This window comes from Harpia harpyja, chromosome 9 (assembly GCF_026419915.1).
Source record: "Harpia harpyja isolate bHarHar1 chromosome 9, bHarHar1 primary haplotype, whole genome shotgun sequence".
Lineage (NCBI taxonomy): Eukaryota > Metazoa > Chordata > Aves > Accipitriformes > Accipitridae > Harpia > Harpia harpyja.
Genome location: NC_068948.1, coordinates 20,967,818 through 20,983,433, shown reverse-complemented (window position 1 = coordinate 20,983,433; position 15,616 = coordinate 20,967,818). Strand labels below are relative to the sequence as shown.

Genomic DNA, 15,616 nt, shown 5'->3' with positions numbered 1-15,616 from the left:
CATTTTTTTCTAGCAAAGGTCAGGTGCAGGAGAGGAACAGCACAATCCTGCACTGCTTGGGACCTAAGCTCCTATGAAGAGCATAAGACTGGGTGAAAGGAGTATCAGCTCATCGCTCCTGGGGAGTACCAAAAACATGTAAGATGGCTCAGGACCACATTATCCATACTCCCTAATCCCCATATTGCCAGGATAACAGATTCAGGGGAACAACTACCATCTCATTTAGAGCAATACTGCCAAAGAGCCCTGAGGGCTTTGCCACCCCTCTGGCCAGTGAGCAATTACAGACCAGGAAATTCATTCACACCACCACTTCTGTGCCCACAAAATCCTGTGGGGCCTCCAGTCTCAGCCTTCAGAGAAGAATGAGGATTGCTCTTTTAACACATTGAGCCAGACTCTTCTCAGAGCTGTGCAGTTAAAAAAAAAAAAAACCACCACCACACACACAAAAACCACCAACACAAAACAAGAAGCAGTAGATAAGCTGCAACAGGGACACTTCAACTAGTTAAGAAAATACCCCACAATTCTCAACAACAAAGGTGGTCAAATGTTGAATGGGGCAAGCAAGTGTTGATAGTGCAATCTCCATCCTGGAAGATACTCAAAGCTTTCCCCAACAAGGCACTGAGCAACCAGGTCTAACTTCAAAGCTTTCCCTGTTTTAGTGGCATTGGACCAGAGACCCTCAAGTGTCCCTTCTGATCTAAACTGTCTTATTGACTTACTAGACTAGGCCCTGATTTGGGATTTTTCCAGACAGAAGAAAACAGTGGGTAACAGGATCTAAGATCCCCTAGGCAAGAACATGCTTGGCAAATAGCTTGGTTTGGTATTGTGTTTTAGCCTCACAAGAGATAGACGCTGCCAAAGCACTCTACAAGGGTTCTCTATCCTACTGGAGAGAGGAAGATACACAGAAAGCAAATCCAGAGTGTTGTGCTCCTAGGCAGTAGAAAGATGCAGGATTTAGCAGGCACAAACGACAGGTGTTGCCAGGAAGCTGATGAACAGTTCATTATATCTTCACTGGGTGAGAGATTCAAAGTCACAGTTAAAAAACAAACACAAACTAAGTCTGAAATCACTTTATTGAAAAATTTAATACAAGAATAGTCAGTGGCAAAAATATTCAAGCGTGATACAGCAACACCACAAACAAGCTCCTTACACATCTCAACTTGAGACTGATTCGTTTACAAACAGCCACTGTCTCCACATACTCAGCTTTCCAGAGACATGTGCAGCATCCTGTCATGTCAGTGAGTTTCAGTGCAGTCTGTCTTTACATCAGATAAGATTAGCTATGACTGATTTTTCCTGTGAGAGGTATGAAAGGCCTTGTAGGTCTGTTGAGAATGCTATTTGCAACATAAGGCATCATTCCCACCCACCCCAGCTCATTCAAAACACTGACTGAAAGCCTGTAACAAAATATTTTGCCAATAAAAATCTTTTAGAAAACAGTATGAAAAAATACTCTATATAGCATACAACTATCAAAAAGTGACCGTGCCAATTTCCCCTTTACACAAATAGTACTCTAAAAAAAAAAAAAAAAAAAAATCACATTACATTAGAAATTCACACAACATATAACATATTGCATCTTTCTGAAATACTCTTGTGCAGCAGAAGCCCCATACAGTACCTGGGCAGTTACAAGACAGACCAGTAGCTCCCCTTTAGTTCTGCTGTCTCTACAGCAGCTGCCAAGAATTTGGCTATCACAGTTTTAGGATTTAGAAAGTAGAAAGCTGCAAGATGGCAAACCAAGTGGTTGTAAATTAGTACCATTCCTTCTCAAGAAGGAGAAAAAAAAAATCACAGGAATCTCTTGATTAAAAAGATATTACATATTACTTGCTGCTGGTGTCAGTGAAACAATACAGTTTTGACTGTTTCTATGTCAGTTTTTATTTGCAGAGTACTACTTCATGTGCCAGAGAGGTACTTGCAGCATCTTTCAGTGATTTCTGCCCTAATAAGAGCATACAGCCAAGCCACAGGAGCAAATAAAACCACATTGGCTTACTTTGTTCCACGAAAAAACACTGTGAAACACTGACAGACACAGGGCTGTCTGCCTGCTGTCTGGAAATAATAAACATTGATTGTTCCCCAATTCAGTTTTCAGCAACCTCGAAGATGTTACATAAAAAAGAGTAATCACTATCTTGGCCCCTACTTTTCCAGGCACAAGATTCAAAGCCCCTGCGGCCTTCATGCACAGCTATGCAGGAAAGGAGCTGAATCCCCAGGGATTGAAGGCACTGCCATGTGCGAAACCCACTCTGTATTTGGTGACTTAATCTTCTCAAATAACTCAGCAAGGACTTAGTTACTCTCTGCATAACCTTGGAGAATACCAGGAGTGGGCTTTACATTTGAGGATGTACAAATCAGATGACCTGCTCCTCTAAGAAAACAGCAGTAGCCCATTCAGACACAGTTAGCATAGGGATTTTTTTTGTTAGGGGGGATTTTTGTTTGCTTTCTTTAACAGAGAGCTGGCAACAGCCAGAGCCCCTCCCTGTACAAAGCGTACAAAGTTATCTCCAGCTAGAGGTCCTAGAGCATAAAGCCCTTTCTCCTGAGTGCATTCATAGGTGAATGGGTCAACATCTATGGGATTCCTCTTTGGATTGACTGGTTGGTCGCTGTCCATTGCCAAGTCAATGGCATTATTTGGCAGAAAGGAGAGGTTGGGGTTTGAGCCAGTTAGAACAAGAGCCATGGAAATTTTATAAACTTTCTGGTAGCCATTCTTGTCTTGAAAGATACATTTCTTGTCCTTGCCAAAGGATAGCACATGATGTTCAGGAAGGCTAACGTAACACTCATAGGGCCCAGCACAAGCAGCTGACTGTTCTTTCATCATCTGATGGACTTTGTGGTATTCAGGGTACATCATTTTGGGGAGCTGGTTAAAAATAAGACCCGGATCACTGACTCGTCTCCGAAAAACATGGATTACTGGAATATTGCAATGGTGAGCAAAGAGAATCGCATCAGCAGCTGTCAGGCCAGCACCTACAATCAAGACCGGATCTGACATAATGCCAATGCTGTTGTTCTTCACTGCTTCCTCTAGGGCAGACAGCTGGTGATGGACATAAGAAAGGTTCTCTCCCTTGACCCCAAGCCAAGTAGGACTATCGTATGTTCCTGTAGCTAAGACCACATTCTCTGCATAGATGGAGAAGGGCTCTTTATCACCTTTCACAGTTTTGAAAAATCCATCCACCTGAAAGACCTCTGCACTTTTCTCATTGAAGTTCCAGAGTGAGTCACTATTCTCTGGCAGATCTTTCTGTGTGTGGCTGGAGGTGCTCTCTGCACTCACTTTGCTCACAGAGGTCACAACAGTACCACATCTGAAATTCTTCTGCAGTCCTTTCTTCATCACATAGTGTTGGTAATATTGAGCAATGTCTTCTGCTGTGGCTCTATTGTTTCTGAGGCCTCTGTAATATAGTACAAACAAAGGTCAAGCAGCAGTTAAGTAAGAGACTGGAATTTCTCCCCTTTTCCACTGAATGTATCCTAGAGCCATCTATCCTGGCACTACCAGAGAAGACTTATTTAGTTTCCCTGACTTCAGCGAAGTTATTCTTGGTATATGGAGCTAACGCTCAGATCCACAAGCTGTTGGACAGAGGCAGCTTTCTCTAGCATGAATCCAATCCCCAAGAACGTGATTGCTCATTTATGCTTTCCTCTCACATCTTGCTTCCATTCCATTTTTAACTCCTGGAATTTTTAATATTAATTGTTACAGATCTCAAGAGCAGAAGCACCTCAGAGACAGTACAGTAGCTGAGCTGATTATACTTGTCATTAGGGACAGCAGCAGTAGACACAGAAGTCAGATGACCATGCCTTTACCAAGCTTTATTCAGAACTCGTGGTCCCTGTGATTCATCTCTCCAGGGGATGTTGAGAAGGACACATTCCAAGCAGCACTGCAACTTTACCTGAATCACTGAATGGAGAATGGACTTTTACTGGGGGGTTGGGAGGGTGTACTTTCTCTCACTAGAATCATCCATAACAGATGGGTAGCTACATTCAAGAAGTCCACTCCAGTCCAGGTTCCCAAATAACCTCCAGATGTTTGCAAATAATCCCACCACAGATATCTTACCTTCTCTTTTGCTTTAGCCAGTCTTTGAATGGGAGATCTGGGAGTCCCATCCATTCCCCTCTACTCAGGGTAACCATAGAGCCCTCAATAGACTGGAACAAGAAACACAGTTAAATGACTTTCAGTTATTTAATGCAAGAAGTGAAATGCAATTTTGTCATGTTTCAATATGGCACAGATCATGAAATCAGTGATTTCCTCTGATCTGCCGTCATGGATGAAACCACCCACATTCTCCAAAAAGAACAACAGACTGGAAGTATAACTACCTCTCATGCTTTTTTCCCTTTTAAATTTTTGCTTGTCTATATACATTAAATTAAACATGGCTGACTCCATATTAGAGGAGCTTTTGCATCTCCAGTCAACACATTTGGCTATCTTACAACATGCAGACCTAAGCAGTTAGGCTTCAATTCACATACATGCCAGGCACCTCCAGGAGCATTTCTGCCAAGGACCAGGTGAGGGATGGCTCTGTTGGTCTCGTGCCACCAAGTGAGGACAGATTCTGCTGTTCCACCAAAGTCTGTGTCTGGACGCTGAAGAGTATCAAACAGAAGAGCCACAGGGCTGTGGGATCGTCCCTCCAAGCCTTCAGACAGATACTCCAAATCCTAAAGAGAGGCAGATCAGATAATCAAAATACATGTCCTGCCAGGCAGCAGATGGCTTGTTACTCCAGTATTCCAGTCAGTGGTTTTGGTGTTCCGCGAAGCTCATTTACCAGCACACAGACCCTGTTATTGTGTGAAGACTACCTCAAGGATCTCAGCAGCAATGCTGGCATTTCATACAAGGGAGATCTGGACAACAAAAAGTACTTCGCTTAAGGCTCATTCTGTCCGTGTACTTTGGAAATTCAAATCAGGTTATCACTTATAATATACCCCTAGGATGCTTTACCGTGATGTTATACTGTTTCTTTTTACACAAACCTGGTCCAAAATGGAGACATCTGGTGCCTCTTCCAGTTTCCTCTGAAGAATGGGATGAGGATGAAGAGAGCCTCTTTTGAAGTAAGGGATGTTGCCTGACAGCAAATATGAAAGACAGATTCCTGAAGGTCCATTCCCTAAAAAGACACAATGGAGAAGAATTTATACTCCTGCAGATAAAGCAGCCCTTTGAAGAGTGTTTCTAATATCCAGACCAATTCAAAGGTTATGACACTGCTGTGGATACAGAGGATTTTCTATTCCACGTTGACCACTGACTTATTGGATGGAGTTGGGGAAGTAATTTTACTCGCATATTTTCCCTTCTCCTCCACAGTTGCATCTATTTGCATTGCAAGGTCTTCAGAACTTCCTGAAAAGACATTGGGTTAAACAAGCCAGAGGTTAACATCACTTGAAGCTTGAAGTCTCTAGCATGCTGATGAATTGAGTTATTGCTCATTAACTACTTTAAAGGTTTAGAAACTGGTCACATACTGACTGGGGACCTCAGCTCTCCTGGATGCACATTTCACACCAGTGCAGAGTAGTTCATTGCACACAGGATACAGAGTAAGTCCAGAAAAGAGAGTAACTATTGAAGTGAACGGGAAACAGCTCTGCTCAGTAAGAAATGCCATCTAACAAGGGATATCTGGCAATAGCAGTTTTGACTAACGGTTCTTGAGAACACTTGCAAATGGGAACCAACCCTACCATGGTACTTCAGGCAGTGTGTTAAAGAAAAAACTCTCGCTGCTATGCCAAGACAACCCCTCAGAATACAGCACTTTGAACAGATTGCTGGATGACTGAACTCCTGCTGACCACCCAACAGCCAGTGGAAAAACTTGATATATGTGACTCCAAAGCCCAGTGAGAGTAGCTCGTGGAAAGTTTTCACATGGCTGTTCTCCAGCATGTTTAACATTTTACAGTGTCTGCATAACTAGGTGTCAGCCTCTCCGGCTGCTCGGGCTTTGCTGCTCACTAGTACGTGAGCAACCACCATTACATAATGCAGTGACGATGTAGGGAAGGAGAGCTGAAGTGACACAGCAGCCTGTGTTGACACAGTGCCTGTGCTGCATGTGAGAGTGACTGGAGCAAAGGCTGCTGCTTGGAGATTTGAGACAGAGGGAGGCTCAGTCTGTAAAGCTACCAGCGAGCTGAGCTATGTGAAGGGCAGTATATGCCGCAGCTGGGGCCAAAGTCTGCTGTGCTGAGCAAGGACCAGCAGCTGCGGGTCGGTGTTTGGAATATTCCACTTGCAGGGAAGTTATCCAAAACCAACAGCAACAAAAATTAAAAGCAAACTAAACTGCAGCTATAGTAAAATATAACACTTTTTGGGTTACTTCTTTGCTTTAGGAAGTACAAGGAGGCACCTAAGCCAAACTTAAATCACCTGAGTGCACAACACTCAGCAACACACACACAGGATTTAGTCTGAACCACATCTAAGTTTGATATGGATGGTCATAAGTACAGCTGCTTCTGCGGCTCAAACTATTCTAGAAAGCAACTGCTTTCATGAGGCTGCCAGCACAGCCGAGGGAGCCCACAGCCTTCCTGGAGCAGGGCCTGGGGAAGTAGCTGGAACCTGCATGCAATGTGCAGCTGCAGTGAAACAGTTGAGCTGTTTCAGTCCAACAGCCTCCTCAGAGTGCACATCTTCACACTGGTGCTTCTGAGGCTTTAGTGACATCTCCGTGCTGGACCCCTGTATAGGTGCACTAGGGAGGTACCGAAATATCCTCCCTCCCACCTAAAGACTTGTACAACTGGGCAGTACAAAGTCACTCTCAGACTAGAACCTGCTGGGAGTAGTGTCCTTGTCAAAATTGCTCTTAGCAAGGATTAAGTGTGATTTATGTGGTGCACTAACTTTGGACTATCTCTCTCAGGTGCTATAAATTAGATGACAGAAAAGGAAGGAACCCAGCTCTACAAGGCATTTAAACACATGCTCAGATGAACAGGGTCCAACACCTGTGCTTGAGCACAGCTCATGATCGGTCACAGAGGGGAACGCACTGACATCACTACTTGGGCTTTGCTCCAAGAATCACCTCACATTACAAAGCTCCCCTCTTGCAAGGGAGACAAGACAGTTACTACATAACCTGTTTCCTAAACTGGTAAAAAACCCACAGCTTTTTACCGTTCTATTAAATCTGTACAAAATCAGTGTAGCTGATTTGCATTTTAAAAGAAATCTGTGAAAAATTTCAAGAAACTTTAACAGCATCTGTAGCACTTTCTAAACACACACAATGGGGAAAAAAGATCACACAAACCCACCTCCATTCAAGCACTACAGATAATCACTTCACAGCAAGTTGATTAACTATCTGTAGTGAAAAGGTTTCAATCCCTTCTAAATATCCAACAGAGAAAAACCAGGCCCAGCTGAACTGATGCCCAAAAGGTTACCAATTTTACTATTAAAAAAAGAGGTATGCGTTATAGTTAGTCAAATAACTAGTTCCCCACTTCCCACAACTCTTAGTGGTCTTTCTCTTAGTACTAGAGGAAGTTTGACTATCGGGGGAGGAATGCAGAAACAGTAGTCAGGCTTTTCTGGTTTGAATAAGAACATGTGGTATGAGAGCTGAAGACAGTAAGTCCAAAGCAACAACAGCATGAGAGTGCACAGTAAAGCTGGCAGGAGAAAGCTCACCTATGATCACAACAGGCAGTGGCTTGAACCCACTCATATTCTGAGGTCTGGTCAATAAAGCATACATCTTCCTGTCCGGAAGCATTTAGGTCCTGGAGTCTACCTGTTAAAACAAGTAAGTTTTGAATTGTTTGCTTTTTTGACAAAAAAACCCTGTGACTTTCTACAGTCCACAAACCCAGGTTGATCTTTAAAAGTAGTATCCTTGCATTGCAGACCATCACATTACACTTCCACACTCAGGTCAGGCCTACTTATCTTTTTCTCCTCTTGCCCCCAAAACCAAAGGATGATTCCCTGATTATACACCACAAAAAAAAAAAAAAAAAAAAAGAGAGAATCCTTATCTTTCTCTTCCACACATGAATTCCAGTCCCTCCACAACAGCTGGCAACTGGCAACTTCAGTAACCCTCTGGCTACAGTAACTGAAGTGTTGCAGCTTGTTAATGAAAACTTCGCTTCTGCCCACACTGTGTAGAAAATTGTCATAATTATCATGAACACTTAGTACTTTTTAAAGCAACTTTGGCATTTACTGCTAAGTAGAGCAAACCTCATTCCAGACTTCTGCCCAAAGGCTGGAAATCTCCTGGCTGCATTTTCAAATATGTACCATTCCATCACTACAGGGTTTTTTGAGAAGTGCTACTTTAGTTCCTGAATCTTTCTTAATTTTCCAGAAAACAGAGAGTTCTAGGTCTGAACAAGTAAATAACAACAAGTCTTTAAACTAAATATACATCATAATTATCTTGGAGACTAAGGTGTCATTAGAGTGGAATCTACAAAACTAATCTAATCATTATGCAGATATTCAATGAACAGTGAATCAAAGTTTTTTGCCATTCCTGCAGGAATTCTACCATGTCAAATAATGACTTCTTTAGTTTTCCAGGGAATTCAACTATACTGCCACTAATCTGGAAAAGTTAAAAGTTACTTTTACCGCAACAAACATGAGATTTTTGAAATTCAGCATAAGCTTTTAAGGTATTCTACAGAGAACACAGTCTTTTATAAAAACATTATTCTCATTTTGGAAAGCCAAGTAAAAATCCACTGAATGGCATGACTTTGTTCAGTAGGGCATGCTCTCCACACCCTTTTCAAGCGCAGAAATATATTTGGAAAGTGCACTGCACACTTCCATAAGGTCTGGCACATCACTGCCTTTGACAAAGGTATTGCAGCAAATGTCATCCTACAAGTGTAATGCCCCACTTTAAGCCTGACATTTACATCACCAGCAACTACAGTAATGAGGCAAGACCCTGGTGATTGAATGAGCAGCCAGAAAACCACAGGTGAGTTGGTTTTGCAGAATCCCAGGCTTCAGGAGGAGTCTTATAAGTGCATTTGCCTGCAAGGATGTGACAGTTCTCATATACACCAATATACAGCCACCGCTGGGCTAGACAGAGCTATTCCAAGAGGACTGGGTTCATCCAAGTAAAGAGGCACTTAAGGCTTACAAGCTGAATTCAAAAGTAGGAGCTTTGTCCAAAACTTTGCATCACAGTTTAGTAATGCTTACTGGTTGCCTATTACTACTTAACTAAGCATTAGTTTAAGACTCTCATGCATTTTGCCTGACAGGGCAAGAACCACTTAAAAGACATAATAGTCATGCTTTCTAATTTAAGTCATTTCAAGCATCTAGCTTTGAAGAGAGTTGGATTTCAAGGAAACAGGTTCCCAGTTTAATTGGGACTCAAAGGCAGATGCATACACTACAGAAGATGAACACTTCAGTGTGTTAATGTCCATACCAAGGCATGCATCCCTGGTAGCTGCAGGAGCACAGCCTAACTGTCCAAGTATTTCCCAAGCCTTTTGGGTAGGTTCTACCACATGAACCAAAACCTGCACCACCTTCAGCAGACTGTTGTGTAAGTTTACCCCCAAATAATTCCCTACCACAAAGCTCCAGAGTTGCAATTTGTAGAATTCAGCACTAACACCAGGGATGGCCAGAGACACCAAAGGAACAGGACACTGGTGTGACCAGTAAGGTATTCCCCTCAAACCAGCTAAACCACAGTACCTATCTGAAGGTTAGCAGAGGTTTCTTCTCCATCATAACAAATAAATCCCCCTCCATGGCTGTGCTACAGAAGAAGACAAGTTCTTATTAATTTTTCCTAACACAGAGTGCACATCTTATTTCTGTGAAACTATTGGGAGTCTGAAAAAGAGAAGCAAGATCTCTGGAAGCAATCTTCCAGGTTTCTGCTCCATAGCACTCTGCAACAGCATGCACAGAAAGACTGTATACACTCTGTAGACAGTGGTAACCCAGCAACATCTGTGGGACTTTTGCTGGAAGGGCTGCAGAACCAACCCGATACTGCACATGGCAACAGTTCCAGGAAAGCAGCAAAGCCAGCATATAAATGAGCCTGCAAGCCTGTTTGCAAGACTTGGGCGCAAAGTCATGCCATTGCGTGCCAGCATTTTTCTGGGGGATTCTGAAGGGGACAAAAAAGGCACAAGACTGTAGAAGTCAGCCTGGCAGTCCTCCTTGCTTTACAGGAAGGTTGCCTTGGCTCCTGGCCATTGCACTATGCCATGCTACCCCACCCTGATAAAGAGTAAAGCCAGCAGCTGCTGGCTCACTCTCCTCATTTCACCCTCCTCCTCCTCCACTTTGTACCTTTTGACACATGAAAAAAAGGTGCATTTGCTAGAATTAAACCAAATCTTAATGGCTAGAGGAGCACAATTGTTAGTCTGATGAAATTATTAGATCCATGCACATACATGACCATTTTTAGCCACGGTTTATTCGGGATCTGGGTTCACAAAACCCCATAATGATGATTTTAGTACTACCCACTTTGTTTCCTGAAGTTTTGACACTGCACAATTCTATCAACACAAGATTAACTATCAGAAATGCATCTGTTTATCCTAGCATGTCTCTACAAATGAGAGAAGTCCCTTCCATAGCCTATAGCTGCCATCTCTATAATTCATAGTTAATAATTCTTCTTTTTAAGTAAAAAGTGAACCAGATGCTAAACCCTGTTTATAGCTATTCCCATCCTCTAGGCTAAATGTTTGACTTCTGGGGGTAAAACTGAACTCAGAGCATCTCAAGCGTTTCAGTTTCAGGCCAGATGTTCACTTTTCCTGCCATTAGAAGTAAAGGTGGATTTTTTTTTTTTTTTTTTTTTTGGCAATCTTAGAATCAAGGGACAACATATACTTCAATAACCTGTACAGCTAATACAGCATAGCAGATGAAAGCCTGTTCTTGCAGAGACTATTGGAAAGCATACAGGACATTGAAGTTAATTTCAAACCTGTATAAAACTAGTTAGCAGCAAGAGAAAGCCTGAGCTAGCAAGAAACTCAAGACTGCTCTTCTCACCCTCCTTCTATGTAGAGTAGGTTGCTGGGCACTCACACTTAGCCAACTCAGTGACACTGATCCCTGTTCTGGCTCCTGCTTTAGGCTTCCTACTTTAAATAGGCAACTCTTTCCTCCTCTTCATTTGGGAGCATGCTGCAAGCTCCACAATTTATCTCCTCACTGCTTCCAAAGCCTTTCAGTGTCTATGTGATGTTACATAATTGTTCTGGCTTAGAAAAGCACCCAGCTCATTCTGGGCCAAACTCTGCATACCTTCCCAACACAGCCTTAAGCCTAGAGGGACTATAACTCACATAAAGTCAGTCAGTGTGGCCCCTAGTAGTTCCAGGCTGCACAATTGAAACAGGTTTTAAGTAAAAGAAAAAGCAAAGATGCATTTAGCAAGACAGTGACACTATGATCTTTAGCAGAAATAAAAAGCCAAGTTACATAAGTCATATGCAAGTAGCTCTCCCTGTAACATCAATGAGACTTTCGCTCAAGTAAGGACCACTGAGTGTGGCCTGTACAGCACATGGGGAGAGTTTAAAAGAGCAGTGCAGTCAGTATATAAATAATGGAAGAGACTGAAAGAGCTACCATGACACTCAGGTTTAAACAAGAACAATTCTAACACAAATGCAACAGTTTTCTTCAGCTTCATTTCTTCATCAACTCATTCATTTCACCAGCAGTTTTTAAAACTTAATTCATCAGTGCTTTTAAAAATAAAAAAGCAGGCATCTCAATAGCTTTTACATTTTACGCTTTCCTACAAGTTTCAGAAGTTTGTTTCCCCCCCACCCCTTGCATTATCACTCTTACATGCCAGGCCAGTTACCCCACAAACACAATTAAGGTACGTGGAAAAAAATTCAACTTTATGGTACATAACAATAATGTCTTTCTAAAAACACCCCTGTGATATTCAGAAAGCAATGTTACAGTATGCCAGACAGAGCTCTCTAGATTTACTTATACCCTTCTTACCTTTAGCAGCAGGTCCGATGAGAAGTAGGACCTTTATGGAAATGCCTGTACAGCCAGGAACACCAACCAAACTACAAACCTTGAATCCTGCCTCTGCTCTTAGACAGCTGTTTAAATCTAGTAGGCTACCAGCACTAAGAGAGGAGAGGAGGAGCTGAAATGAATGGAGGCGGAGCAAGGAAAATACTTATAAGCATGAGTCAGCAGGAATATTTCCCTTCCCAGATTGTGAATGAATGATGTAGTGATCTTCCTTAGTAATGTTCAGCTGACTACATGACCACAGCAAAAGCAGGCTTATAGGAACCATGCATGGCAGAAGTCCTGCATTGAACAAATATCTTCATTTTTAACACTCAGGGCTAAACCTGAGACTTTATAAAATGCAATGCTTCCTGTGGCAGAACTGGGTTTTTCCTCTGTGTTTAAAAGAAAAACTGCTGGTTATAATTACAGGTGGGAATAAAAGTGATAGGATAGCACTGTATGCTTGCTTTAAAACTAGTCATATCTTTGGCCACAAAAGGACAAGAAAATGTGATTACTTACTTCCTACTTTGGACACTTTGTGGGTTTAGTTTCACCTTATATCATAGATATAGTGGGTCTGAAAAGATGGACTTCAGTTTATCTTTTTTTTCTTCAGTGAGATAAAGTCTTAATAAACCTGTTGCACAGTAGCAGTAAAATGAGTCTGACTACTTCCCGTAAAACTTGAAACTTACCACGATTTTCATCCAAGATATCTTACTCAATTCAGTGGAATAATTGATCAAGCTTGCTAAATTTAAAGTGCCCTTAACAAATGAAATAAATTTGTGCCAAAGTGTTTAGTTCAAGTAGTAAGTGCAGCATATTTTTCTCTCTGAGGTCATCTGTTTTGAAACTACAGTCTCCAGGGAATCAGGAAGACTGCTGATAGCCAGTTAAGATGCATACTTTCAACCATGTGATATAAAAGATAAAAACAGTTCATGAGAAAGAATTCTGTACTCACAATCCACATCAAAGTAGGATGCTTCATAATCTATTTTAATTCCACCAGAATAAGTTGTTTTAATAATTATGAAGCCATCATTTCACTTAAAATTTAACTGACAGTGATTCCTCTGAAAATCTGACTCAGTAAATACTTATCAGACTGAGGAGTGGTGGTTTGGGGTTTTGGTCTGGGTTTTTTTTTTTTTATTATTTTATTTTTTAAGGTCTTTCAAGTTGCCTGGGCCTTCATCCAAGGTAGCATTTGCACAGAGCTCTTAAATAACTCATACTGATTTTTTGACAGGAGCAAAGGCTTTTATATGCATTATTCAGATATTTATTGGCAGGTAACAAATGTACATGTATCAGTCAAGGAAAAATTAAGCTTCCAGAGAAACTAAGGCATTTGTTTGGTTAGGTGATTTAAGACTGTCCTGTTGCCAGGTTTTTCAAAAGCCTTCTTCAATACATTGCAGTGTTGCATGTCAGTGTTTTAGAACAAAGATGTTCAAGTCCATACGTGCTTCATAGCATAGATACAAGAGGAAGCCATATGATGGTTTGGCAGACTTTATAAGCAGTAAAATCAGGAATACTTCCTATGTGTGCGAACCTGCAGAAATAAAGTTGTGCTCTATGTACAAGAAGAGGAGATCCTCTCCATTTCCCACCAGAATTTGGAAAACTAGTATCTGTATTACGTCCGCAAATAAAACCAGGATGTCTTTCCAAAACCACAAGCTCTATCATATTTTTGCACACAGTATAATTCTTTACAAGAAAATGTTAATGTACAACAATAACCTGCTGTCTTTTATTTGCTTGTACAATAAGACCATTGAATACAGCAATTTGGGGGCTTATTTTTTATAGATATCCCAACAAACACATCACATGGAATATATATCAATGTTACTGTTTCTCCTTGTGTTCCTCATCTGGAAACAAATAATTCAGCCCAACACTTTGTCTGCACAAACTTTCCAGAAGAGGAAGTAATTGTGCAATCTGCACTTGACCTGGCAGCCAGCCTTTGACCTACAAATTTATGCAATTCACTTATATTTTCTTCCTGATTAATTGCAAGCAGTATATTCAGATTAGTTAAGTGCCCAAGTGAAAAGCTTATATAGACTTCCAGCATGACTTTGCACTTCATAGCTGTCAGAGTATGCAGTTGACTTACAACACTAACTTCTTTCTTTGCACAAACTGATAAAACATTTTATTGATGCAGATTTAAGGGTCTTTAGAGGGCTTCAGATTTTTAAAGAAAAACTCATCTAAACTACTAGTCTGTAGGCTCATTCATTGAGGTGTATTGCACTATTCTCCAGCTGAGATCTGAAGAGTCCACATCTCTATCACAGGGTACAAATAGATTTGTCACTTAAGTAAGTGGACACTGTCAGCTAAATGGATTATTTGCAAGGGTTTCTCCTCTGTTCTTTAAACGTTTTCCTTTTAAAAAATAAGATAGTAAAGCTTAGCCTCTAATGAACATTATCGAGAAAACAGATACTAAGCTAGATTAGCAAGACACCACCAAATGATCTAGCCAAAGCAAAATAATATTTATGCAGCAGCTTGTGAAAAAAAGATTCCTTCTTTAAAAAGTTGTTTGTTGTTTTTTTTTAAATAGGACCTATGACATTAAGGACTGCCTTCAGATAATGTAAAGGACCAATGTTATCTTCATCTGTACTTGCAAAGACACAGGGCACAGGGGTAGAGCACTACATTTGCTTTTATATGAATAAGCCTTACACATAATATAATGGTAGCTAGGCAAATCATCCCCTGCCAGGGTGTACGGAGGAATTCAAAACACTGTACCACTCATCAGTCCCCCCCGAGAAGGTTTTGGCCTGCAGAAAAGAGGGGCAGACTTCATGGTAGTCATTCATTCCACCTTCAAGTCATACAGTTGCAAGTCTGCAGTCCACAGTATCAGCAATCCTGGGTGCATTTGTTGCCAAGGTCAGTTTGTTTCCCTTTAGGTCAGCCATAATATAGTTCTCAGAACTCCAACAAGTTGATGCTATGTTTTACCAAGGTAAAATTTGAATAATATGCCAGGAAGCATGGACAGAGCCATAGCACTGTTCTGGGGGAACATTCTGCACCTGAACCATCCCCTATTGCAAGAAATTTCCTTGTTACCAACTGACTTTTCACCTCAGGTCATTAAGTTCTACTCATGAGACGTGCCAGATAGCCCTGATTCTGCTGTCCTCTGATTTGGGGGAGCTTAAGGAGTAACAGCCCTCTGGTGTCAGAATTCATTGCTGTTACCTCTGCTGCTGACAGCTCATAGCGGAACACTTCTTACAGTACCTCTGTAGCACCCACCCTCCCCTCTAGCCAAACTTAAGGTGTACCATCACTATATGCCAAATTATCATGACATACTACTTTGTTTCACACATTAGAACTTCATGTTCTGCTGGCTCTTTGTAATTGGAGGAACACTCCCAGTGTGATCCTCCATGGGCCATGGCAGTGCTTTGATGT

The 15,616-nt window shown here is 41.5% G+C and overlaps 1 protein-coding gene across 1 annotated transcript; it reads right to left on the bottom strand.

The window, feature by feature from the left end:
* Nucleotides 1-1,079: 1,079 nt before the first annotated feature.
* OSGIN1 (oxidative stress induced growth inhibitor 1) lies at nt 1,080-12,265 on the bottom strand. The gene is made up of 6 exons (XM_052796955.1): nt 12,122-12,265; nt 7,775-7,877; nt 5,092-5,228; nt 4,579-4,770; nt 4,154-4,245; nt 1,080-3,473 (listed from the first exon to the last, which is right to left on the bottom strand). Exons 2-6 carry the CDS (start codon nt 7,857-7,859, stop codon nt 2,480-2,482), a joined length of 1,500 nt encoding a protein of 499 aa, XP_052652915.1. The 5' UTR covers nt 7,860-7,877; nt 12,122-12,265; the 3' UTR covers nt 1,080-2,479.
* Nucleotides 12,266-15,616: the final 3,351 nt, after the last annotated feature.

Coding starts and splice junctions, on each gene's coding strand:
- OSGIN1 (XM_052796955.1), bottom strand. CDS start 7,859: ATGCTTCCGGACAGGAAGATGTATGCTTTATTGACCAGACCTCAGAAT. Junction 4,771..5,091: donor ATGTCTCCATTTTGGACCAG/GTTTGTGTAAAA, acceptor GCCTCTCTTTAG/GATTTGGAGTATCTGTCTGA. Junction 3,474..4,153: donor TGGCTAAAGCAAAAGAGAAG/GTAAGATATCTG, acceptor ACTATATTACAG/AGGCCTCAGAAACAATAGAG.